At 43.3% G+C, this 27,557-nt stretch overlaps 1 protein-coding gene across 1 annotated transcript; it reads right to left on the bottom strand.

Moving 5' to 3' along the window:
- LOC119397240 (ribosome biogenesis protein BMS1 homolog) lies at nt 1–27,486 on the bottom strand (the record flags this gene model as incomplete). Its single annotated transcript, XM_037664675.2, is given in 6 exon segments — nt 1–200; nt 2,840–3,104; nt 11,071–11,259; nt 14,181–14,260; nt 25,010–25,200; nt 27,093–27,486. Coding segments are annotated over 6 exon segments (1,092 nt in total), but the record flags the coding sequence as incomplete, so codon positions are not given.
- Between the last annotated feature and the right edge of the window lie 71 nt (nt 27,487–27,557).

The raw sequence follows: 27,557 nt of genomic DNA on the forward strand, positions 1-27,557 counted from the left end.
CCCTCGTCCTTCCTTGTGGGAGTGGCTGCCACGCAAGTCTATGTAGACAGCATCCTTGTCAAAGACAACGCCTCCAACTCCAGCCATGGGAGCATAGAGGAGACGCTCCTTCTCATTAAGAGAGCGCCGCTTTTCCTTGTCAGGCAGTGGGCATGGGTCAGGAAGCAGGCTAATCTCATGGATGCTGAAGTCACCACAACCTGATTCAGAGAAACAGAAGACACTTACTGTGTAAACTTTACTACAAACCGCAGTTTCACTAATGCAACATGTTTATATTTTACAAAATTTCCCCATAAATAAGTGCATATCAATTACAGTCAAGCATCCTGTCGATTCAAAAACAGGATGCTCTATGACTAGGGACACACAGGATTTATGCTGCCACGAAACAAACATTTTTTTTTTCTCCTTTTTTAATGGTTTGGTTCAATTTAAAAAGAAAATGCTAGTGTTTGTTTATTCGCAAGAAATGTATGCCCCTCGCCAGACAGTGTTTCTTCGAACCCTGGACTACACTTCACACTAGTGAATGTGCATGCCACAATGCAAATACAATGCGCAAAATGCAATTCAATAATATGACTTGGTGGCAAGCACAGTTGCTTGACATATTTCATTGTGATTACATTGTCATTTTTCTCTTTTTCTGAAGATTCTTGACAACTTTTCTTGGCTATAAAGCAAAGGCTATGCAACTGAAACATATAAGGGCGTCTGAGATTTCATTTGTTGAAATCCTTTGGCATAAGATTTCCTGAACTTTCTGCTCCGATTCTAGGTGTATCAGCAGCATCGTTTGAAGCCACCGCAGCTGCCATGCTGATTATCTGTCAGCTTCAAACCAGCCCTTACGTACGCCGACCCATTTGCGTCCGTAGCGATTCTCAATAGTCAGCTTTGCCGCAGTGCAAAAGTGTTAGTACGCGGTGAAACATAAACAACATACTACAGCAATGCATGCCAAGAATCAGAAGGGCCACTTATGGGACAGAGTGAGTCTTCTTTAAATATACACGCACATCCACCATGTCCTGTGAGACATAGTAATACCTGTGGCACACTGCACCCCAATTTCTGGCTGCGGACTCAAACATACAAATGGTGGTATGTATGGTGCATTACGGCTGTAGTCTGTGAGATTCCCCTTTCATTTGGCATATTTGGCAAAGTTTACAGTGATCAGACTAGGGGCTGTGTTAGCGAATGTGCCAGGGAACATGAAAGATCACTAGAAGACGCTTCGGCCACATTCCATAATCTACCCACCCATTGCCACTCCTGCGAAGATAAGAATGATAAAAACCGCTAGCCACAACTTTAGGGAATTAAAATTCTAACAGGGAGTAAGGACAGATTAGCTTGCGAGCTTTTGGAAGCCTTTTTGATCAAGCAGACAGGTGATATGTGTGTCAGCATCCCCACGTGCCAGTAAATTCAAATTACTAAACAAGAGGCAACAATAAGCAGTCCGCTTTCGCCAATCTCTCTAATATACTGTCATGTATATGTATGCACTCAGGGTCTTCATTTTTGTGAGCGTAATATTTGTGTATGTTTCAATAAGCTTAGTTGGAGCACAGCACCTGTCCTGTCACGTCTTTCAGAGTCCTTGCTGAAAAATTCAGTACTGCTGCACTTTCGTAAAGAAGAAAAGCATTGTATAGAACACAAGGCAAAACTAGTTTTGCTTTAAGGTAATAAGGTCGAAGTCCGGGATCAGTTGGTACATGTCGCTGAGGCAAAAACCTGTCAAAAAGACGCCGGACAAGGGGAAGAATCCGGCGTCTTTTTGACTGGTTTTTGCCTTAGTTTTGCTTTGCGTTTAATACGTTGCCTTGGCCAAGCAGACGAAGCAAGAGGAGGGAAGCCATGCATGTGCAGCAGGTTCTTGTGCAAAAGGCTCATTCCATAAAAAGAGAAATCTTTTAGAATGTGGCAATATTACAGATGCAGATGTGTGCATGAAAGCATGCACTGGCACTGCACTGCCAAAGTACCTGTTACAAATTTAAAAAAAAAAAAAAAACAGGGCTTTAGAGGAAGATGGAAGCTTAAAGTAGTACTGACACAAAAATTTTAAGGCGAGATAACTTGTGGGATATATCTGTGCGGACACACACGCATCATCTACGAAATATCTAGGGATAATATAGCCTAGAACATAATTAAAATGAAGTATAAAGTGCGTGTCGCGCCACTGCACATGAAGCGTGCCTTTGGATTTTGTGTAAACAAACCACTACCACCTGTGTCAAGAGTTTCTCTTGCAAACCTTCTTCTTGCAAACCTTTTCAATGGAAAGAGGGGGCAGACTTGCACGGGAGTACAAAGGCTAATGTCCTTCTTGGCAGGGCCTTTTTAGGGGGTCACGCATATTTACAACGCCTCAGAGGGGATTAAAGGAGCACCTAGGAAGCCTTCGTTGAAAAGAGTTGTCAATGCGGTGCTCATGTGCACGTGGTTTTGTGTGCTCACCTAGCCAGCTATGTTTACATGAAAACCACTCTGGGCCCCACCTCACTCCGCGCTCTGTGAAATCGAAACTGCAACTGGGCACTATAAAACTGTCTCCAAATAATTAACTACTTATTGCAACAGAAAAAATGAGATGCAAAATTGTTGTGTCAGTGCTCCTTTAAAGTCATTAAAAGTGTTCAAATAAAGAATGTCACTGAAGCTAACTTTTCAATAAGTGGACTCTACTTCACTGCTGCCCTCATGAAGAGAGGCCTTGTTAAAACGTTAACTTAAAAGACACTGCTTGTTCTACCACTACTTATCTCAATGTCACTATCTATCAGGCATGGAGCCAACAGGGCAAAGGCAAATTACTTGCCAGGGATGTGTATGTTGGTCTTGCTCTTGAAGCTTGCTCCTCGTGCATATCCATAGACACAGATGTTTCGATCACATTTTGGAGTGGTACGAATTGACTCTGGATCAGTGACATCTTCCATTCGGTCCACCAGCAGGTATGGGTGAGATGTTCGCCACTGAAGTGGTCTAAACTTCATGACTGAGATAAACCTTCCAAGGTTGTGAATCTCATTCTTCAAGTATTCCCCTCTGATGAGACCTGACAAGTAGAAGAGTTTTGCACCCTGAATGTGCAAAAGACACACCCATTAGCACAGTTGCTATTAACCTTGGGCAGCTTAAAATGACACCAAAAATACAAATCACTACAACATAGAAAGTCGAACGTACAAGTAGCACAGCAATGTAGGGTATGTTGTCAGAGGGAAGCAAGCATGTTATGTACAAAGCTATTAGCATTTTTTAACATACTAAAATTATTCAGAAAACATTGCCGATCTGCACATCATGTGCCTGTTAACATTTGAGCAAGCTATTATTACACTGCATGCAGCAGAGACTTCACAATATTACATAAGAAAGAGCAAAGAGTCACATGCTCTCTCCCGTGAAATGGCTTCGCCAACTATGCAACAAGAGGACCCAACAGTTATTGGATAATTTCTCAATCACAAGGACATTCTAGTACAGTTAAAACTTGATCTAACGAAACGTGATTTTACGAAGTTCCCGATCTAACGAAGAAATTTCCATTTCCCGGCAGGCACCCATAGGGTTCAATGTAGTCATCAACTCGAATTAAAGGGCCCCTCACCAGGTTTGACAATTTTGAGCTGATGAGCGCAACGCATGCACTGGGTGTTCACGATTACGTCTGCCAAAATTAACAACGCTACGCGCCGCGTAAATTGGTCAAATTACAAGCTGAATGCTGCTTGTCCTTCTTCTCGTGGCCGCGCGCCCAGAGAATGAGGGGATGACGTAGATGGTGGAATGGCCCTACGCAGATGGTAGTGCTGTGACGTCGCCAACAGTAGCACGTGACACTGCGATAATTATTTGACACGACGTGTAGTTTGTGTAATTTGTTGCTTGAATGGGTGAATAAAACTTGAGAGCAATAATAAAACACACAAACGGAATGTGTGCGTTTCCTTCTTTAATCTTTACTGCGAATCGCAGCAAGATTCGAGACTAATCTACTTCGATTTCGCAAGCGTTCGTGTTCTCGTGCTTTGCAAATCGTGCAGACGCCATCTTTTACAACGAAGCTAATTTTCCACCGTGTTCCAGCGCTCATTAGGCTCATTTATCCTTCCGCGTCTAGCTAGATGTTCATGCGGCACACCGCTAGTCTCGCGTCCGTACAAATGTTGCAGCTTTCGTGCTCAGTAATAGGTTGAAAGCTAAGTGATCGGCGAGGGCACATTCGGCATAACTTGCAGAGATGAAGCGCAAAGAACGCCACCACAACGCCGCTCGCGTCTCGGGGGCTCGGGCTGGTTCGGGCACGTCATGCGCTGGTGATATTGTGTGCGCATGACGTGCTCATGCGTATGCGTTATGTGATCCTCCTGCTCACGTGCCGAAGAGGGCAGGGAAGGGATTTGGCTTGCGAAGGCTACACTGGGCGAGCGGCAAGGGTTTGCAGCTCACCTCCTCGCATCATGGTTTCGCGCCGCCACAAATTATTGTTTTTCTTAGCTTCTAACCGACCGATTAGAAAAATTCTTGTGGCATAATGCTCTTTATTGGGCTCACAACAACTTCCGATGTCTAACTAAAATTCGTTATGTCACCTGGTGAGGGGCTCTTTAACAAAACTAACTTGGCTCCAAAGCCGATTTAACAAAGTTTTTTTCCGAAACAAATGAGCAAAAATGCGGCTATTTCTTTCGAGTGTGTGCTCTAACGCTGTCGCGTAGCCGTCCTAGTCACGACCCTAGTTTTATTTTGAGGAGGCTGTACGCCACGCCCATGACCGAAACAATGAACTCAACTGGCAGTAGAGCTTTCACTTACTAGGTATTGCTAGGGGCTATGGTGCTTTATTGTCCTTGTAAATGCCCACACCTGAAAAACTACGGTGGTTGCTTTCATTATTTCATGGTTTATGCTAAAGATGGCATTGATCGTCTCCTTGCGACTTTCTTGCTTGTCAGCCCGCTCGTGCAATCACAGAGTTAGTTCTCTGCAACTTTGCATACCGGCAGCCTGTCATAGCTTGATGTGACCTTCTACGTGATCCGCATCACCTGGACATGGAAGGCTCCATGTCGGGGCCACCCATCAAGGACTTTCCACGTGTGCAGGTGTGGGTTAGTGGCAAATACAATACCGTGGTAGCTTTTGGGTGTTGCAAAGTTAGAATATTAGGTTTCTACAGATTGAAAAATCACTTTCTCGATTTTATGAACTTCCTGATTCAATGAAATCATTCGAGCACAGTTATCACGTTGTTAAATTGAGTTTCAACTGTAGTATTATTCCTCAGTTTTAATTGCATAAACACAGTGATGTGATTTGTTTGGGCCACTTTGGAGTAGCAAATCAAACTTTTCAATCGGTTATCAATCACATGTTTTCAAATACATATATCTACATCAACCGTCAGTAAACATTTTCTCCATTTTGGTCGGTGTATCTTTTTGCGTTTACAGTATAGATCAACCTATCACACTAGGGCCATGGTCAACAATGACAATTCAATATCTGCACACACGCATGTTTGTTCAGAATACTTAAGGATGAAATTCAATTATGTTTCTTCCTTTTCCTGTGGAGAGCCTTAAGTTTCCTTAGTCTCATAACCTTAGGCCTTCTACAGCACAAAATGCTTTAACCAATCTGCGCGTCATTCAAAAAAGCTTTTACCCAGTGCTTTAGTGGCAGTGTTTGAGACAACAAGCAAGCTAAGACAAAAACACTCCTGAAACGCTGGATAATTTTTTAACGAATTATTGCTGCTATAGAAAGGAACCCTTCTGGTCATGTTCATGCTTTCAGTGCAAGCGAGGTGTTGCGAGTGCATGGGGAAATCAACCTGCTGTTGTGACTGAAGATAGAATCTGTAAGCTTATAAGTTCCTTGTAATTCATAAGATGCAGGACTTAATAATTGTTTATGTCATCGTGTCTTGAAACCTGCTCTATGAATCCTGAGGTTCCTGGCCATGGAAACCTTTATTGTAGGGGTGTGCGAATATTTGAAATTTCGAATATTTTTCGCAATAGTGTTTGCTATTCAATTCGATTCGCACTGGAATTTTACTATTCGAACTTCCCCAAAACAACTACAGTCAACGTCCAAGTGAAAGTGACCCCTTCAGATTTTCAATACGCTTCACCTCATTACACTCTCGTATCGCGGCAAAGCTGCCTTTCAAGCACCGTTACGGTCAAACTTAGCCAAGACAGTCAACGTCCGATTGGAAGTTGCCCCTAGATTTTCATTATGCTTCACCTCATCACACCCCGGTACTACGGCAAAGCTGCCTTTCAAGCTCTGCTACGGTCGCCAAAGTATTAACTCAAGAAAACGCTGGTTCCAACTTGAAGATGAAAGATGTGCAGAGGTGGGGGCTCAATTAATACTGTTTTGGACCTGAAAGTTGGGCAGGAAGTCCGAAAAATTGGACGCCGAAGCTTTTTAGCATACAAAATTTCAGATATTCTTATATATCAACGTCTACGAGGCAGATTTTGAACTCCGGACTTGAAGGGTGCACACCCTTGTCTGCCACATCAGTTGGGCTTCCACAAAATTTGAAAGAAGGAGGAGAGGCTGAGGAAATGGCATCTTTGCCTATCACGTGTAAAGTGTTGTCGGCAACACTTTGGTTGCACCAAATCATGTACATAAATACAATTCAGGCCTCTACATTGCCTCATTCTTGATAAGACAACTATGAAACACCACCCCGCCAGCGCTTCATCAACCTAGCGAAAAAAAAAACCACTCTCATGTTGCTATCTCATACGAATATGCTTAGGAATCCTCTCTAACTTTTTTTTCTGCAATTTTGCTTCGAAGTCATTCAAATAATATTTGATTCGATTCGCACTTCAATATTCGAATTTGATTCGCACCCAAAATTTTGCTATTCGCACAGCTCTACTTTATTGTGAACTGTTTCCACAGCTGAGATTTGATAGGTAACACTATGCTCTTCTCCTTATCAGAATTCTAACAGCAGGTTGAATTGTTGACTAATTGCTTGCCATTGTGTAACATATAAACTAAAACGCACTTGTAAAGTTCTCAAAGCCATCTAAATAGGCAGTGCCAAACATCTGTTGTATCAAGACAGTCAGTTCATGTTAACATTTCACAACTCCTTGGCACGCGCTTTCATAAACCTATGGCTTACCACACCACAGCAATGGCATGATTGCGCACCTTCAGAGACTAAGGCATCATTGACCGCCACACATGACAGACAGCATTGGGTGGAAAGGCTGCTTTAGTACTACTAGGGCTGTGCACAATGATCGTGGACGACCTTGAGATCAGTGCAGCCAAAATGCCATATAGTCGGCGTCCTAGGTGAGTTTTCCGACACCCAGCAGCGCCAGTGCCCTCGCAGCACTTAGAGAGGCTACGTTCTTAGATGATTGGACCTACACCCCCACGTTGCCCACAGTAAGCCTGTGTTTAATTTTTCAACAATGAACCCAGCCAGGCACGTATTTTTAACCCACCACTGATTTCTTCTTATGATGGCCCCTTTTGTGTGGTTCCAGAGAAACCTTAAAAACTGACATTTACAGCAGACAAGAAACCACGCGAAACCAGCCTATCTTGAACATTAGCTCTTTCATTCCTTCTTTTCTTCCCTTTAGATCCATAGTCAGGGAGGGGGTGGGAGCCCTTTGTAGCCACTGCCTATCTGCTTTCCTCTTTAGGGAAACAGCCATCCTTGCACCACAGTAGCAATCCCACATGCTTAGGCAGGTTTTTCGTTTGCAGCTCAACTCCCTATGATCTCCCTTTGTAGCGACCCTAAGACTCAATACCCACCCCCACCTCTCGGCCGACTGGTTTTTCTCATGCCAATACACCTCAGTCTACTGTGTGTCTTCAAACTGTCAAGACGTATATTTGTTTCCTTAGCTGAACCAAACTCTTAACAAGTGGTGAATATGAATGATTCCCAGCAAGCTTGTTATTGTGCCATAAAACACCAGGTCCTTAAAAATAGCTTGTCAGGCCATTTTGAACACTGCTGTCTTATGAAACCTCAAATTGTACCCCCCAAGTTATTTCTATCTCTTCTCTATTACCACACTGCCTAAAAGACTTTCACTGAACTAGATAATTCTGAAATAAAATTTGCTTATCTTCCCAAATGCATATTCAGTGTACAAAAGCTACAAAACTAATGTGGTAAATTAATCATTTGTACACCCGTCCCCATTATTCAATGGAATAGACAACCTTTGATTTGATGCATTCGGTCATACACCTGAGATTGCCACAGATTGTAAAGGCACACCTCAAAAGCAGACACATTATAATCCAAAACTCAGCTTATCATATGAAGAAAAAATGAAAAACTTTCAGGTAGGAATTTCCTTCGCAATCCTTCATTTTTCCCCCTTTTTTACTGCAAAGGCAATCAACGCATGCTATGCACCTTAATGCTTAGTGCTATATACTGCACTGTATCGCACATATAGTTGAATCCCTTTATCAGTGATGCTACTGGCTTAGGCCACTTTGGAGCAGCTTTTGGAGCAGGCAAAATTGCGTTTTGGAGCAGCAAAACTAGCTTTTGGAGCAGGTGCTCTGCCTTCAACAATTCATTCTGAGCCGAAGAATTCTTAAAAAAGTAATAAACATCGACCACAGCAGCGTCGACATCCGAGCCGACAGCACTCAAGCCGCGGGCAATTGAGTTGTGCACTTTGTGCAAGCAGCACTCTCCTACATCTATGATGTCAGGGTATGCTTCCTGCATCTTTTTTCTGAAGATTTTCATTGCATTAGGGACATCCGTAGAAAAGCAAATGACATTTTTCTGCGGCAGGTCCATCATTGCTCTCTGCACTTCACTAGCCAAAATTTCCGAAGTCGCAGAGCCCAGCCGGAAAGACTGTAGGTGTTCCACAACTCGCTGCATTTTGTTGGAGAAATGCCTAACTACAACATCAAGTTGTTGGCACCTCTGTTCAGGAAGAGGGGTCTCGTCAATGCTAACAGATAAAACCACATCCGGCTTGTTCAGCTCGTCAAGCACGAGTTTCTTGAAATACGGCCCGAGGCCATCACTAACTATGTAGGATGCCTTCAACCTCTTACAACTAAACTGCTTCGCTGTTTCGGAATCTCCAAATAACTTGGGAAACAAGGCAGTTGCTGTGTCGGCCCACGAGTATGGGATGCCCTTGAGAGTCATGCCAAGCAAGTTTCTGCGTTTGTCACGCGGTCACACTGCAAAACGTTTTATGGACTGCCGAATTCCAAAGTCGGCTGGATCGTTTTCGGGCCGCTGCAGCCAGCCTGAAGCGTCTCAATGACGACTGGTAGCATCAATGTGCCGTTTCATGGCTGCATGTCGCTTGACTGCTGCTACGCCATGTTGCCTACAGTTGATGCTTTGATTACAAAAAAAAAAACACAAAACGCAGTTCCTTCGTCCGCTTGACAACACCATATTGATACTATTTTGTCTCCATTTTCATCACTCTCATGGAGAACGTCCGCGTACGTCCACGTACAGCGCGATGTCGCTCTCAATGGGGGAACCTCATGTAGTTAGTTTCATTTCTGAAAGTCGGAGTACACCCCTTTGGCGCAGGCTTGGCGCAGAATCGCCAAATTTTGAGGAAATGTAGCAGGTTGTAGCAGCCAGGGCACTTTGGCGCAGTCTGGCGCAATGGGCGCAGCGGTAGCATCACTGCTTTATAAGAGGTGCTGTTGTAAGAGACAATTGGGTATAAGAGGCAGCAGTGTGCCTACAACAAAATAGGGGTTGACCAGAAAATGAGAACATGGTACCCTGGTATAAGAGACAGAAACTGCTGCCCAGTACATGTCTTTTATAAAGGGGTTCAACTGTATATTGATACGGCAGCTGTTCTGTATAAATATACGGCCAATAAAAATACCAACTTAACTTGTGTAGTTGTCTACTATATTGCTATTGCTATTGAAGGCTTGCCTTTTTGCCACAGCTGCAACTTTATTGTTCTATTCTTGTTGTGCAGTGTGCATGATGGTGCCTAGTCAGTGAGGTAACAGGTAGTGCTAGGTATTAGGTGTCTATGGTTCCATGTAGTGGACAGACAGCACATAAGCCATTTGCAAGCACAGTAAAAGGTTCTTAGTCTGTGAGCAAGCATGAAACTCACATTATCGCAGTGCGATGGTACTCGACTACAATACTACAGATGTGCTCATTTAAAGCATGCCGCACTGTCGCCACTATCTCGTGCAGATTCTAGGCTGAGTCACCCAACAGAGCGATGAGGTCTACAAATTCAAGGTGGGAAATCTTTGCACAAATTGTGCGTAGGATATAGATCCCTTCACAAAGTCAAGGATATCAGGGTACAGTACAAACCCTCCGAGTCCTAGGATTCAGCATAGGATACTACAGTGGTCGTGGTCTAGAGACATCGAGTTTGTGAAATAACGACAAGTCAGAAGCACCAGTATCAGTATGTGAGCAATTTCTGCATGCTTGTGCATTTTTGCAAGGTGCCAGCAACACAAAGTGACAGGGATTGCCTGCTTATGCAAGACGTCTGTGGTCACATGACACAATCATAGCTGTCGAGGCACTACGCAAGCCAGGGGTTCCGTGAAGGACATCTTAGGGTTCTGCGAGCGGCCAGAACAAATGCAACCCGCTCCCGCTTTACTCCCATTAGCAACGAATTTATTTATTTAGACAAGCAAATTAGTATTGCATTTTGCACTTAATGAAGCTATTGCACGCCGCATCCGCACATAGGGTGTCTGCGGGTAGCGAGGGACCCATGTGGTAGCGGCACTAAAAACTCGTCTAGTGCGACAGACGTGGTGACAGAATGCGCAGAGCACTTGTAATTCATGCTCGTGAGCATTAAAACCAGTTCAAACAACATTAACGGGCACCTCGGCGCTTTACTCTTAGCTCATAGAGCAGTCCACTCTTAGGGAGGAGTGCCTCTTAAATTTTCGGCTTAAGACTTCTTACAGTGATCTGAGCAGCTCTTGCGGCAACGTTGACAATAATGGCAGTAGAACAAGTAGATTAAGACTTGCCTGGTATATTTCAGTCCAGAATCGATGCTTCATCTGCTTTTTGGTGTGACGCAGAGTCTTGGTATTCTTGATCATGTCCAAGTGCGAGAGCACACCCATGATTCTAGGGAAACCATGAACTTGACAAATGTTCAAAAACTCAAAGGTCTCCATTTCAAAGCCATAGCTGGCATCCACCATGAGTAGCACCTAAAAGAGAAGATTTTTCACATGCCTTAACAAGATTCACACATACAAGGCATTTTTATTTTTAGCTGGGCTGGTGGTTCACTGGACAAAAGAAATGCATCCATGGCTTTCAAAGTGCAAGGAGAACACTTAGCATGATATGGCTACCATGGTTGGAAATTTGGTGTTTCTCTGTTCTTTATAAAAGATTTAAGGACCCCTGACAGCGAAATTTTTGTTTGTGACTTTATTAGTGTAATTTGTAGCTTTGTGTCTGGTAATCCCGAAATTGAATCGTAAATGCTCTAACGTATCGAATAATTATTGCTAGCATCGTTAATTGTGATCATTTTAGCATCACTTCGAAACGGCCGCCTAATATCATAAGAAACTAGCGCCCCATGCGGGGGAGCACCAACGATGACGTGCACTCAAGCTGTGGTGACGTTGAAAGCGCAGTTTTCAAATTGGGGCCCCGCGCACGGTAGAGATTGAAATGATGAGGGTGCCTGATAAGCGGTATTCAGACGAGGAACAAATCCGCAAAGAATAAAGGTCGAGCTTAATGACGTCAGCTGGCGGGGAGAATTCCCCACAAAAGTCCCCCTCCCCCGCTCACACGGACGAGGCGAACGGAGACGGAGGCCAGACTACTCTGGTGGCTTGTACAAGGCTGTTGAGACGTGCGCTGCTGCCCCTTTTGCAGAATAAAGAAATACCGGCGCTGCTATGCCTTTTGGTTGGGTCGCCAACAGTATTTCACGTGCTTTTGTTGTTGCAAGCCCGGAGTAAATAAAAGTGCCATTCTTCGCGAGTTCGTTAACGGCGCCTTTCTTTTTTTCCCTCTGCTGAAAATTGTGCACAGCCTTTCGGATCAGTCAACTCTGGTTCTAATCAGTGAGGTTTAGGTCATGTAGTCGAGTAATAGGAATTGAAATTAAGCATCTTTCGATGTTGATCGGCTTTGTATTAAATGAAGGTCAGTTATTATAGGTTTTTTTTTTTTCACGAGAACTGAAGAGATGTCACCTCTTGATGCTTGACAAGAGATCTCTATGAACATTTTATCAGAATTTTGGAGTGTAATAAAACTGTATAGATCACTGCTGTCTTCATCACGCAGAATCAATCATCAATGCAGCGGAAAAAATGAAATCCACGTTCCGCAAGAGTATAGTGCAAATTGAGGCATCAATCACGCCTCCAGCGGCCTGTTAAAAGAATTTTTAAAGTAATGTGTATTCACAACGTGGGAACTTCTTATAGCTGACACAAGTTGACACTCAGGTAGGCACTAAGTTTGTGTTCAATGAAGGTAATTTTGCTCATTATAGCTCCAAAATGTTTCTTCGTCATAACGCTGAAATTAAGTATAATGAGCCGGAGCCTTGTGCATGAGAGCTATGCAGTGCATGAGAGCAAGCGATGCTTCACAAAACATCTGGAAAATTCTTTTGAACGTATTGTTTACTGCTTTTCATCATTAATATACTACTACCAACATGCGTTACATTTTTTCCCCCCCGTTAAGTCGTTATTTAAAGAAAACCGGCAACGTCGGGTTAAACAGTCTCAAGAAAATTGGCAACGTCAAAATGCTAATAAAAATCACCACATTCAAAAAACAAAGTTAATATCAGTGACCGGTATATGGACCATATTGGTGGTAGCGCTCTGCCATCTGCTTGAAAATCGCCTTTCACACAGCATTCAAGTTCAGCAGGCCTCGGACACATGTCCTCAGACGATCAGAAAAAAAAAACCAAATCTTCACAAAGTTTGGCCATCGTGGCTGCCGTGGCTGCAGCCAACACACCCACAAAGCGATTGCAAAACGGTTGCTGCAGTAGGAGCAACTGCACCAAACACCTGCCCAAAACTTGGTTTTCTCCCCACCACGGGGGGATCGTGTGACTTGTTGGGGAAAGGTCCCAGTCTTCTCCGAGGAGGCACAGCGGGGGTCGCACTCACTCACTAATCCGTGACATCGTTGTCACGTGATCCGCAATCCCCGCTTCGCCCCCGAGGATTTGTCCCCAGTGTGAATAACCCTTTAAACTTGTCCCATCATGAAAACTAACTCGAGAGCAGCCCAAACACAGAGCGAGGCGAGGAACAATAGCCCTCGCCGGGTGCCACTCGTGGTATTGTATACGCCCTGCCTCCATAACACTTGCTTTACTCGTGGAACGTCACACGGGGCCTCGATCTACATCCCACCAGTGGCGATGTCGCGAGGTGCTGCCAACTCCAGATGAGCACTCACGCTTACTTTAAAACCAAATTAAAATATCTTAAAAGCAACGTTCGCCACCAATAATCGGTCAGAAGTGCCCATGTATACAGGGAAGTCAAACAACACAAACATCTCGAGGTTTCAATTTTGGTGTCAGGGGTCCTTTAAAGGGACACTAAAGAGAAACAATGAATTGGTTTAGATTGATAAAGTGTGCTCGGAGAACTCTTGTGTAGTTTATTTCACCACCATAGGTTTATTATTAGCGGACAAAACCAAGTTCAAAGTTTCATTTTTAAATTTCGCGCCGAACTTTGTAATTCGTGACGTAAAACATTTCAAAGAGCATGTAACGTATTTTGGCGCCACTGGCTCGACGAAATTTCCACAAACTCGTTATGTCAAGTCTCTGGCCCCCTCAGAGGACAATGTACTTCGATTTAACCGATTAGGAACTACGTAGGCCCAAGCAGGCACCGTCAAAAATATGTGACGTCACAGCAAATGGTGCGGGAATTCCACGGTGGCGTCGCCACCTGTATTTTCTTTTTGTGCGTTTTCTCGCTTATTAAGCGTCTTCTCACAGCAAGCGTGGTGTTTTTGGTACCGTGGAAGACCACTTTACTAATGCGAGAAAAATCATTTTGCTGTTTAGTGTCCCTTTAAGCAGTGATAAAATCATATCATGCGTGGATTGAGTACTTACCAAATCAGCTACTTTTGCCACATCTATCATGCAGTTAATATCATTGTTGCACTCCAGAAGTGTCAGTCTGCGCTTTTTTCCTGAAAAAATGAAAGCACAGAAGTTAGAAATTGTACTATGAACCAGTCGCAAGTTCAATTCAAACTAACACAAATTTGTACTTCGTTTCAGCTTTAAACTTCTTCATCTGCTTACATGAGCGAGGATATTCACTAATATAATGTGAACAAGTGGGGGCAGTCCCTGTCTGTCTTTATAAAGAATTCCAATTTAGATGTGAGCACAGCCATTATATAAAATTTCTTACCATTCTTTTTGAAGAGCACTGGAATAGAGTCTATACTTTAAAGGGGTCATGAACCACTTTTCCAAGTAATGATCTAATGACCTCAGTATCGGAGTTTACTACCCCCTGAATCGATTGCCGCAAAAATTTCTCGGATCCGTCAAGAATGAGAGGAGTTACGGGGGGTTTGGCGCACGCTCCCAGCACTTTTTCTCTTTTCTCAGTGCCGACGAGCACATTGGAAGCTAGACAGGGAGGGATGGCACGGGGGTAAGAAGTTACGTCAGCGCGCGTCATGAAACGTGAAAGCTCTCCCGATGCGCGAGTGCGGCTACCGTGTAAATTTAGCAGACTGAGGAGTGCGGCGCGGGCAAGTGGCGGCACCCCGTGGCATAAAGCGCATCTCATCCGGCTATCAGCCAATAAGCATGCTATATCTCTTGCGACGTAAATTGGCAGATCCGCGACGTCAACGTGCAGACACCCCGCCCACTGACGAGAGTGAGAACCGGCCTCTGTTTGAAAAGAGGGCGCCTGAGGAAACGGCAACTTCGCGCTCCGCTTGTGGTGTTTACGCGGCACGCATGACTGTAATATTTTGCAGAGCAGTTCATAGCCGTGTCAGCTTTCCGCAGGATGTGTTTTTTCAACAAGCCCAAGGGGTGCTTCATGACCCCTTTAAGGAAACCACTCTGTCACATGATTACTGTATATACACCTTTTTTTTTGTCCCCCATCATCCTACTTCATCACTAGAGACCGGAACTTCAGGCAAAATGCCTATTTTTTCCTGGAGTCCGTTTCGAGCCTATTTAACATATAAGCACGAACTAAGGGAAGGGAAACGTTTTAATCACACATTTATTGTGCCTATAAGTGCCTATTTCGAGGTTCGTGCCTATATCAGCTTTTCAGCGCCTAAAAATGCCTTTTCGCATTCGTGAGTACAAGTTTTGCTTAAATGAGCTGTTCATATGGAGTAAAACAAGAAGCACTTAGTGTGGCGATAGTAACTACAACACGCGCATAGCGCGCTAGTCATGTTTTTTTTTCGTTCACGTTTTTAGCTCCTGTTAAAGCGCGATTGTAGGGCGACGTAGGGTACACGCAAGCTTGCGCTGCGTCACGTCTGCGAAAACAGACCATAGTTTGGCGCAGTGGCACAGCCAACGTATAACTGGACTCTGCCGATGCGCTCTGACGCATGTGACGCTCGCCAACGCGCCGATAGCGTCGTACTATAAACGCGCCTTTCTGTGGGCGGGGCTGGAGTGTACGCCAGCGAGGCAAAGCGAGGCTAGGCTAGCACTAGTGTCCCCATAAGCGTGCGCAGGGTTCCCCTTCAGGGGGGGCGAAGGTTCGTCGCAGCGCCCCCCTCCCTATTATGTCAATGTATGCGGCTGCCTTTGCGCCCCTCTTCTCGCCCCCCCCCCCCCTACAATGTATAGGGCTGACTTTGCGCCCCCCCTTCTCGCCCCCTTGCCCCCCCCCCTGCGCACGCCTATGAGTGTCCCCCCCACCTCCCCCTTGAAGATCTCCGTTGCTTGGTTCGAGAGTAGTGCAGCTCGGCGGTTGGAGTGTACCCTAGCGAGCCAAAGCTAAGTTATAGGCTAGCGCTGCAGCCTACAGCCTACTCGTCAGTTTCGTTGGCATTTATGTTCTTCAACGGCAGCTGTCAGGAGTCTGCCCAGCAATGCCGAAGAAAAAGACGCCGAAAAGTGTCCTTGTCAGGCAATGGACCAGTGGAACGCAGTGCTACTCCGTCGATGGAGAAAAGGTATTTTGCCATCCATGTGGAAAGCAGGTGAGAAGACATTGGAAAGGTCAACAATATTTTGCGTTTGACGTCCACTCTGAACCACGCATAGGCATAAAGCTAGCAACATTTCTTATGCAACTGCGAATATGAATAACCCTGCGCAAATGACGCACATTTCGTGGTCATTTCACGGGCACTCATATTCAATGTTTTGTTATTTTTGTGTCCGGATCTGTAAACTCGCATGCAAGACGAAATGTGCTGCGTATTCTCTGTCGGATACAGGTATAAGCATTTCGATTTTAAAATGCACGCTTGGGCTCCTGCTATCTAACTTCGCCATTTCCTCAGCGTTTGCCAACAGCCGCAAAGGAAGAAAGTACAAGCGCAAGTGCACTAAAGAAGTTCCACGTATCCAACGCACTTTCCTGGTGCAATTCGCTCTTTTCTTCTCGCAGTTACCGTGCGAAAAAAAAGTGTCATCTGGAGCAGCACGTGAAAACAACGTTGCATCAAGCCAAGGCTCTCGGCAACCAACCGTCAACGTCGAGGCAGTCGCTCTTGTTTGAAACTTTTCTTGAAGGAAAGAGAAGTGAATTCAGCGCGCGAAGCATTGGTCGCTGCTAACATCTCTTGAGCGAAGATCGAAAACAAGACACTCAAGCATTTTTTGCAAAAGTACTGCAAACAAAATATACCATCAGAGTCCACCCTTCGCAAGCAGTATCTGCGCCCAATGTACTAGGACACAGAAAAAATCAGACGAGAACTCAGTGAGTCATACATATGGACTTCAGTGGATGAGACAACAGATGCGACCGGACGATTACTTGGACATTTTGTAGCTGGAAAGCTGAATGCAAAAGAGAAAACACCTTTCTTGGTATGCTCGAAACAACTAGAAAAAATGAGCGGTGATACCATCGCCTACTTTGTGAACTCGTCCTTCAGGTTATGTGCCCCTCCGGATCCCACGACGACCGAGTACTGCTGCGCTACACAGATGCAGCAGCTTATATGCACAAGAGTGCTGCACTTCTCAAGGTCTTTTATCCAGAGAATCATTGCATGTCACTTGTCTAGCCCATGGGATTCATCGGGTCTGTGAAGAGCTGAGAAAGTCGTTCAGTTCTGTTAACGAACTAATAGCTGCAGGCAAGGCAGTGTTTCTTAAGACGCGTTCGCACGTTCGTGCCTTTAAAGATCAGTTGCCGAATGTGCCTCTTCCCCCAGAGCCCGTTGTTACCCGCTGAGGAACTTGGCTGAAGGCAGTGGACTATACTACAACAAACACTTCGCTGGTGTTACGGCTGTTATTAACAGCTTTGCAGCGGACGAGAGCATCGCCATGAGAAGAGCCCAGACGTTTCTACATCACGATACACTTGAATCTGACTTGGCATATTTGTGTGCCTAATTTACTTTCCTTGCAGAAAGCATACAGAAACTTGAAAGTTGGGGCACCGCTCTGACTCAGAGTGTTAAGCTAATTTGGGCGTGCAGGAAAGGTTTGCCACCGCCCCCAATGGACCTGTCGCTGACAGAGTCACCTCAAAGCTTGAATCTGTCTTGGACAGGAATTCCGGATTTTGTGTGCTAAAACAAGTGTCTATAAAGTTCTGAGCGGTGCAGATTGAAAGATTCCAGATGCAGTTAGAGCATCGAAAGTGCCGGACTAGAAGTACGCTCCACTAACTTGAGTGGACGTCGAGCGTTCTTTTTCCGCATACAAACAAATACTGACTGAAAGAACGCACAACTTCAAGCTCGAAAACCTTGAGATGGTGCTGGTTTGCCACTGCTTTCATAGTCTCTCTCACGGTGTCCAATCATCCTAGATTTCACCTAAATCTGTTCAAATGGTTGTTCTCCTAATTCTTTTCATAAAAAAAATTAAATTAACTTTCCCAAAGCACAGTATTTGCCTACTGTGCTTGTTAGAAGTCGAATATTTGTCCTGAAACACGCTGCTGAAGTAATTATGAATTGCGCCTATATATGCCTAAACGATAGTTTTTAACGCCTATATATGCCTAAATGACAGTTTTTAGGGCCTATTATAGGCGCCTAAAACTTTGTTTTTTAGTGCATGAACTTCCGGTCTCTATTCATCACACTCCATTTTTCACCTTTCCTTTTCACCTTTACAGAGTAGCAGACCAGAGCATACTAGCTCAGACCGGCCTCTCTGCCTTTCAATAATACCTTATTGTTCTCACTCTCAAGTGTACCAAGAACAATGACGTATTTTGTCAAGTCTACATGCGAAAAAATTTGCATATGAACGGTACGTTCCTGTAAATAGATTATGCATCGATCTTGTTTCATACTAACATAATTTTTAACTGACAATGAACTATGGAACTTGACAGAGTTCATAATTAAAAAAAATTATCTTGAGCACAATTATGAAATGCGATTTACTTATACAGGAAATTCAAAAGTTGGTGCTCCATGACTTGAAGCATCTCTCTTTTACAAGTCGCCTAGTCTAAGCATAAACAGCTAACAAACACACAATTTCAGATTTAAAACAAGTTATAAAAACAACAACAAAAAAGCAAGGTCAAACCAAGCTATGTAGAACAAATTAAGAAAAGTTGAACTGGAGACATGCAACAGGGAAGTTCAAGCACCTAAATGCAACAGGAAAGTTCAAGACCCTTGCTATGAACACATGAATGAACACTACATAGCCCTTCACCATTAAAACATGATCAAGAAAGAATTTCATGCAATTTTTTGAAACAGGAAAACAATGAGCTTTCAAAGCACTATTTCTATACAAAGACCCTGCATTTCCATTATAAACTAACCTGTGCAATAAAGTATGAGATGAAAACAGTAAAGTATAGCTTCACAATACTTCATTTAAATGGCCACGCTACTTTATTTTTGTTTTTTAAAAAGAATAAGAAGCTTAATTACTTAATCACGGAAATCTTACTTAGTGCAGAACTTGAATATAAGGTATATAAGGCCATGTAAGGTACATTCAAATAAATAAATAAATAAATAAATAAATAAGTAAGTAAATAAATAAATAAATAAATAAACTGTCAAAGTGCTTCCCCGTCTCCATCCCAAGAGCTATTGCTGTTTGTGTAAGGGCACGTTCACACCAAGGTTTTGCAACAAAGTTACGCACAAAGCAACAGTAGTTGCATGTGTGTGTCAAACTGGGCTGGTCGGTCATAAAGACAAAAACAAACAGCGCTAGAGACGGGACAGTGAGAGAACAACAGATAATACACTGGACTACCAATCACTGATTTACTGCAGGGAAATGCAATATATACGCAAGTTCCACGCAGAATACCAACAAAAACACTAGCTGTTCAGAGATAGAATGAAAATCATCACATCAGATGCAGTCATAGCAGGCTGTCACGTTTTTAATAACTAATCTCACAGCTATGCAAGGAAGCAGGAGGCACACTGAGGCAGATCACTGAACTTCCTTCATGAAATGTTACATTAAAACTTCCTTGAAGTAAGGGTGACAATGTGGCACAGAGCACATCTCCCTTGACATAAAGCACTTTGGATTATATTGACGAGATCACCGACACATTTTGCTATAACCAAACTGAGCACTGGAAGAAACACATATTAATGGTGTACTTGGATGGTTATTTTTCCGCACTTTGAAAAGTGTTGCTGTGTTTGGCTAGCCGAAGTCGAGCACTCTAACCACATCCACATGATTCTCTTGGAGCGCCAACCTCCCACTCCGAAAGCTCCCAATTGCTCTGACTGCAATGTCAGAGCGCTGGCGCGACCTGGCTGAGAGAAGGGGTCAAGTGCAGCAGCTTCCAATGGGTACCATGAAACTGAGCAGCAACATGGCAGCAACCAGGCTGCCTGCTTCAATCAGAATTTGCTCATGCTACTTGCTCTCCCAGTGATGCGATCGGCCGAAGCCAATCCAGTGCAGCTTCTGGAGCAGCTAAAACCTCGTCCTGGAGCAGCAAATTAGCCTTTTGGAGCAGTTGCCTGTCACACATTTTCGAGCATGAATTTTTTAAGTTGCTATGCGGGAGCAGTTTTGCCATGTTTAACAAAATAAGTATATGCACTCATACATGTATAGTTATACATAATGTCCAAAAAGGTGAAAATAACTCAGTGCTCCTCGCTTTCCTGCAGCCAGCCCTAAACTGCTATATATCCATGACATATCAGGCCGCCCAACATTTCCTCCCGATAGAATTCTTAGTTGTTATTCAGTCGGGCTTTCCCTGAAGCTCTAGGCAGCAAAAATTTTCCATGCATATTCTTTTTATTGATGGGAAGTAACAAACACCGACCAATCATAAAAACAAAAATGACGTTTTGGCCCTGCTACAGGGACCTTGTTCACAAAGAATCTTTGTAAACACAAAGAAAATCTTTGTGAACAAGGCCCCCATAGAGGGGTCGAAACGGCATTTTAATTTTAATGATTAGGTGGCGCTTGTTATTTCCCGCCATGAATTTTCTCGACCAGACAGCTTTTCATCAAACCCTGGATTTCATACTTTTTATTACTGAAAAGAACTACTGTGATGACATCTGTGCTTTTAGTATAACCTAGGCGGCCGAGTTGTGTGGTGAAATACATGCCATCACACTTTATGGACAGACTTGTTAGACTTTTGGTTCATTGGCGGTTAAGATCAAAGAGCGTTTCATAAATGATATATTGTGTTTGAATTCCAACTTTTGCTCGACGAAATTTGTGATAATGAATGGCATCGCATTTTATTTTGACAGGTTCTCTATCTTGAACTTTTGCTGAAGTTGAGAAGCAGCACCGACACACTGGGATGGTGTGTTACCGTAATTTCCCAACAGACCACTGCAACACCTGGAATTGTTGATAAATCCAGGTTGTTGTATGGTATTAAAAGTTGAGTGCTCTATATGAAATCTTTTGAAAGTCAGCACTACAATTTTCGGGGTAAAATAACCTAACCAGAAGTTCTAATTACATACAGGTAATGCTTACTGTAAGTAATGCAATAAATCTTGTATAAAAGAGTGGTGTCTCATAAAAACTTGCAATTTTACAGATTATTAATTTTTTTTACTAACTCCTCAGCATTCAGTAACTATTTTTACCTGACTTGACCATGTAATTTCATAGTATGGGTAGCTGGCACTGTTTGGTAGGGGGTCCCCAACTTTCCTGCCTGATGAACTCATCATGCAGATTTAACGGTTGAATTGAATCCAGACATGTAATAGAGGGCTGAAATGAACCTTGCGCATGTAAACTTCACATCTTGATCCAGACAATTATTTATACTGTGTGCCTGCCACAATACATGGCAACTTTAGATCCCGCCTCCCCCCTTTCTGGCATCACTGTCTGGATCAGTACATCAAGCTCTCGTACAATCTGCCAGCTTACATTATTTCGTGTGCCGCCATCTACTTGCACTAAGCAAAAGTTTACGGCAGGGCACATACTTCACGTGCAGAAGTCACCTCTTTACGAGACACTGTGTTCATGTCTTTGCAGCTGTGCAAGATGGTCGCAACAGGCAAAGTTATAGCACGAATGGTGGTGAGGGATGAACATTATTGTATGCTCAAACAAGAATTAGGCAGCAACTGCAATTTACTGCTCATCACCATTAGCTCAATCAAATATTTTCTGTTGACTATTTAACTGTTGGCCCTAAGAGATTTTTTATGACTACATAGCTCTCACCTGTCTGCTCCAACGAGCAATAAAAATTACAACGGTAACTTATGTAATTCGAGTGCCTGCCATCTTTTTTTTCTCTCCGAAAGACTGCGAAAATAATGTCTTAGTGCATGCTTGATGCAAATTATGTGATTTCTGCCGAAATGTAGCAGGATCAAGCAGGTTTCACCTCTTGGCCCCGTTTGGCCCAGTATGGCACAGCAATCACATCACTGCTCTCCACAACCACAGCCGGAAATACATGGTAAATTTAGCCTTCACTTCATCTCATCTGACAGCGAGAACAAAGTAGTTGCGTCGTTTTATCATTTTTTAGAGCAGGCGTTGTTTTGATGCTGCTAGGCAGCTTAAGATGCCATGAAGAGGCCCGAATTGTTTTAATTTTAATAGAACTGATGGCCCACAGCAATGCTGTCAACATGGACATACTTTTACTAGCAATGACAACAGTTAAAGTCAGACCTAGTGCACGTACAAAGGTCCACTGTTGCATTTACATACACCCAAGATGGAGGCCTTCAAGCTGCAGGACTCTGAGCTGGAGCTGGAGCTGGTGCCACATATGAACTGCTCTAGTGGTTCAGTAATTGCTGAGGCATTCAGCAGGGACAATGCATCTCCCACTCTCATCGTGGCTGCCCACACATCTACCTGCTCTTATACAGAGGATCAGTGACCAAGTGAATACGCCATTATACCAAAAGCCTTTATATTTTTGCTTTGTTGATTTATAAACTTATCTGACCACTCCGAGCTCTTAGGAAAACGAAAATTCTTGAACAACTTATAACTCTACTAAGGAACCTAGGCTGGACAAGAAGCACTTTAATGTTAAAGACAAATGTTGATAGCTCAGAGTTGTTTCAAGTTAAAATAAGAGTCAGGTAGGGCTTTATTTTTTTTCTTCATACTTATTTAATCTGTACGATCTGTACACAGCCCATGCACTCAGAAACAGCAATCTGGTAGACAGGGGTATCATAGAAGTGAAAACAATATGTACAAAGGTAACCAATTTATGTTACGTAGACGACACTACTTAAGAAGCACAAACCGCAAAAAGACAACTCATTCTTAAGGTAAAAGAACAAAACCTAAAAGGCCGGCCTTTTTCTAAACATAAGCAAGACTAACGTTACAACAACAGGTGAACAGAGCATTTAAATAAAATGCTTTGTTTGGGGACTGGAACACACTCCCCAGAGACACTGTGCTTCATTCTGATCCATAGAATTGTTGTCACTGAATAAAGCCCATCTCTCATGTAAAACCCTGTACTGGGGTATGGTACAAATAATAAATAAAGATGTAATACATGTTGTAGAACATTATGCTTTCTTAGGATCCAGAATACACAAAGATAACTACAAAAAAAGCAAAAAATAGTATAAGGAAAGGTAGAAACAGGTAGACTTCCAAAAGATTATAAAAAACAAAAATGTCTGCCTGAAAAGTACAATTCGTTTAACTGAATGAATGGGTGCGAGCCATGGGCTTGCAAGATCACAATCTTACAAAGTTAGCTTCTTTTGAGCTATGGTGCTGGTAAGCTTCAAGAATCCCATGGACTCCAAAACAAACAAATATCAAGGTCACAAGAGCAGTAAACCCTTAATGTTATTTTAACACAAAAGTACTGAAACTGTAACAATATTATTTTGGCCATGTCATGTGAGTAATTAGTTCAGTGTAGGGAGAATAATGCTAGCCAAAGTGAAAGGCAAGAGAAAACGAGGCCACCCATGCACAAGATAGCTGGAAGGTATTCTTGAAGCTACAGAGGTATGTCTAAGCAAGCTTAAAGAATTTATATGAAATAAGTCACTGGCATTATATAGTTATGGCATCACCAGTAGTTGTCAATGACTCAAGGGCACTTAAAAACAACAGATGCGAAGTGTTGATTTTCAGTTGGCTGCCAAGCTCAAAGACTAAAACTTTACCTCTGCCCATGCTTCCATAGCAGATGCGTGCAATGAGCTTTCCATGGTTTCAACACTACACACAAACACTTTGGTTATGGTATTTTGAAAACACAGAACTGTGCATAAAAAGTTCAGTAACAAAAATATGTAACTAGTTTTTTTTTTTTTTTGTGATTCACTATACTAACTGTACATGCACAGTGCATCATTTACAGTTGTGACAGCACTTTACCTGCAACTGCTGCAGAGTGCATTGTCATTCCAACACATCACAACAGCACCAACTAAGTTTGCTTATCTGGACTGTCTGTGAATATTAAATTAATCTGAGCATATAAGAGCAGACCAGAGTCAGTGTACAAGCTCATATAAAGTAGAATACTCTTGTCCCAAAGGGAAAAGTTTGCAAAGCTTGTTTTAAGGTTTCCATAATATAGTGGTGACATGCTCCAGAAAGTACTATCAATGGCAGATCCAAGCAAGCAACTGCAGCAGTGGTGTAGATATGTCCAACACTGCCTTATCCAAAAGCACAAAGCAAGATATGCATATTTTTTATTATGAGTAAAAGCATCTCTTTCATAACCAAATCATGTCATGAGAAAGCCATATCCCATGCAACCCAACACAATCTTCACAAGCATTTAGCAACCCTTTGAGCTCTACTGTAGCCTTCAAGATAGCACTCGTGACCACCACTGCAATCGTGTAGGCCACAGCTTCACTGCTAATTGATAAGTTGTAAGATAAGTTGCATGGCTAACGTATAGAAGCACATGTATTAGCAACTGCAACTGACTTCAGTAGCAAAGTCTATGCCCACAGACCACATATAACACATCACATGAACTATCTGCCACAGAAAACTGCCCTGCTTCTCCTGGCCATGTAGTCAATCACCACCGCTGGCTTTCTCTCCCAAAATATATTTTGCTTTTTGCTGAAAAGCGAGTGATTTGGCCAAACACACTTGGACCTTTATAGCTTCAGGGGGCTTAATTAGTTTTAATTAAAGGAGACAGACCCTACAATTTTCTAGTTTAACTTATGCACTGCATGAAAACTGTCCGTGTCTCACTGCAAACTGGCAAAATTGGAGAACATTCAGTGCAGTAAAAATGTGTTCATTTTATATGTGAGGGTATATGTTAGTATACTCCTTACCTGACACAATGGTTATTGGGCCAGTTATGGTGCTCACAAACTGCCTCGTGAAGTTCTTTATCAGGCACTGAAGAAGAGTTGTTTTGCCAACTTTTGGTGGCCCAACAACGGCCACTATATATGGTGGTGGCTCAACTGGGGTGCGATCAACAAGGGGGACATGGTGTCTTTTCTCTTGTAGGTCCTTAGCCCTTCAAAAGAAATTCAAGGATTAGTTTGCTCCATATTTAGATATGCACCGAGAAAGGTCACAAGTGCACTGGAAGGAATATTCAACATTGATGAAGAATTTCGTGTTTTTTGGTGCATGGTCAAAGAGTGCCAATACTGAAGTATACATATCTTGCAACTACGTCACATCGCGGAACTCTGGGATACGATTCCGTGGCATGCGCCGCCATTACCGAGCACATGGCAGCAGACGACACTGACTCAAGCTGTGCGGCTCTCGCATTTTCCGTCAACGCTGCTGCAATGGCAATTTGTGCGATATTTCGGTGCTGCACAAGAAGTGTAAATCAATAATAATAATAAGAAGAAACAGACGCGGGGACGTACTGTTTGCCAAACATGATCATAAACACGTGCGACCGCACGAAAGAGCGGTCCGAGAAGCGGAGCACATGGCTTACTACGCGCGTAAACAGGAAGGACCTCAGACGTTGCACAATGTTTATGTGTGAGGGTGTCGCTTCATAACAGGCAAGTAATGCTTCCGAATATCCTCACCTTTTCGCCGAGTGTATCACCACGGAATTATGCGCGATGTCAATTTTTGTCGAAACGTGAACCACCGAATTTAACACAGCGATCGCACCTTGGTTTTCGGGAGGCCCTTTTAGCTCTTCGGTGAAATGAACCCCAACTGGGCGCCAAACATGTTATTGGGCCATGGTTTTATGCAACAATCAGCGACGAAATCTGTGCAGTTTGAGCGCCGCAAAATGCAGGCGGCCAAGAGCGCCGTTGTAGGAGATTCGTGAAAAGTTGTTTCAAAAATTACGTGCGACACCACTGACGACACTGCAGGCTGCATAATGTCCTGAACGATTCTCACTCGTCATAAGCGCAAGGCAAACAATCAAAACACGCATACTACGCCGAACGATCCGCGCACGAACGTAAACACAGCGCGGCCACTGAGACGTATGTGCTCTGTGATGGCGGACGGAAGACAGGAACTGACGTCACTTGCAAGTTATGTATTAAATGTTCCCAAAAGGCGAATACAGAGTACCGACACTGTTACCATTCTTTCACTGAAAAAAAAAAAAAACATAATAAACTCCTGCGAATGAGAGAGACCATAAATACTTAGTGCAATCAAAATTTCAAGTCAAGAAACATTACACACCCTATTTTCAAATTGGATGTAATTATTTGTCAATGGCAAACAATTACATTCAATTGGACATATCACTTAACATATCACATAACAGATCGAGTACGTTAAATATGTCAGGTCATCGAGCATTTTCGGAAATGTGCATATGGCGCTAGACTGGTTTTCCACTTCAGTGTCACTTTTTGGCAAATCAAACTTCTACATTATGCATGCGTAACTTACTTTCCAATAATGAAAAGTTGTCAGCTCTAGCCTTAATTTTTTGGTGGACCCTCAAAGATTAATGCAACAGTGTCTCCTTACACTCAATGTAAAATGTTTTGATATGAAATGTGTTTATTCAGTCGTGTACATATCTCACATGTGTAGGTGGAAGGTACCAACTTACGAACACGAACACAACAGCCTTGTCCTGTCCCGTTCCGCTTCACGTTCTTTCAATTAGTACGGCATCGCAAAAGAAATATCTTTAAAACTATCTCGCTATTACCTTATCCCGTTTCTGTAGATGTCATAAAGCGAGAGCTGAAGTTTTCCTGTTGCGCTGTTTTTGCACTTGGCGCCACTGCCTGCACATGCTCCTGAACTAACGTAGAACAATCCATCCAAACGCAATCGGATGAAAAGCAAGTACTTGGAACACAATTAAAATTATCCTATATGCACATATAGCAAGACATGGAAAATGATCACTAAAAACCATGCAATTCATCATATTGTGCGATGAAGCATACCAACCTTCTGAATTTTTTCTCTGCCTTCTGCACTGATTGCACAGAGAAGGCCTTTGGGTTTCGCTGTTTGGCCGTCAGCTCCTGAACGTGTTCATTCTTCTTCTCCTTCTTGTCAGCTTTCCTACCACTGTGACGAGCTCGGTGAGCTTTGGCTTTCTGGTCATCATCCATCGTAGCTACCGCAGCCACGTGCGAGGCACGGTGCAGGTGTAAACTTGACAAAAGCAGATACGCACCACCGAAACATAAACACAGTGATCAGCACCAGTAAGTCTCATCTACGTTAAAACCACAAATAGCAAATAATTCCTGCAGTTGCAACGGAAGACACAAACAAACGTTTGACAAGTTCCCGGCACATACGCACAACACAAAACTCACGCTTCAAGTTGCACATGGCTACCGCTGCAAATGGATACCAGCCCCGCGCTTAAATTTTATTTTAGCTACATAACAAACACCAAAAAGG

This window comes from Rhipicephalus sanguineus, chromosome 1 (genome assembly GCF_013339695.2).
Source record: "Rhipicephalus sanguineus isolate Rsan-2018 chromosome 1, BIME_Rsan_1.4, whole genome shotgun sequence".
NCBI lineage: Eukaryota > Metazoa > Arthropoda > Arachnida > Ixodida > Ixodidae > Rhipicephalus > Rhipicephalus sanguineus.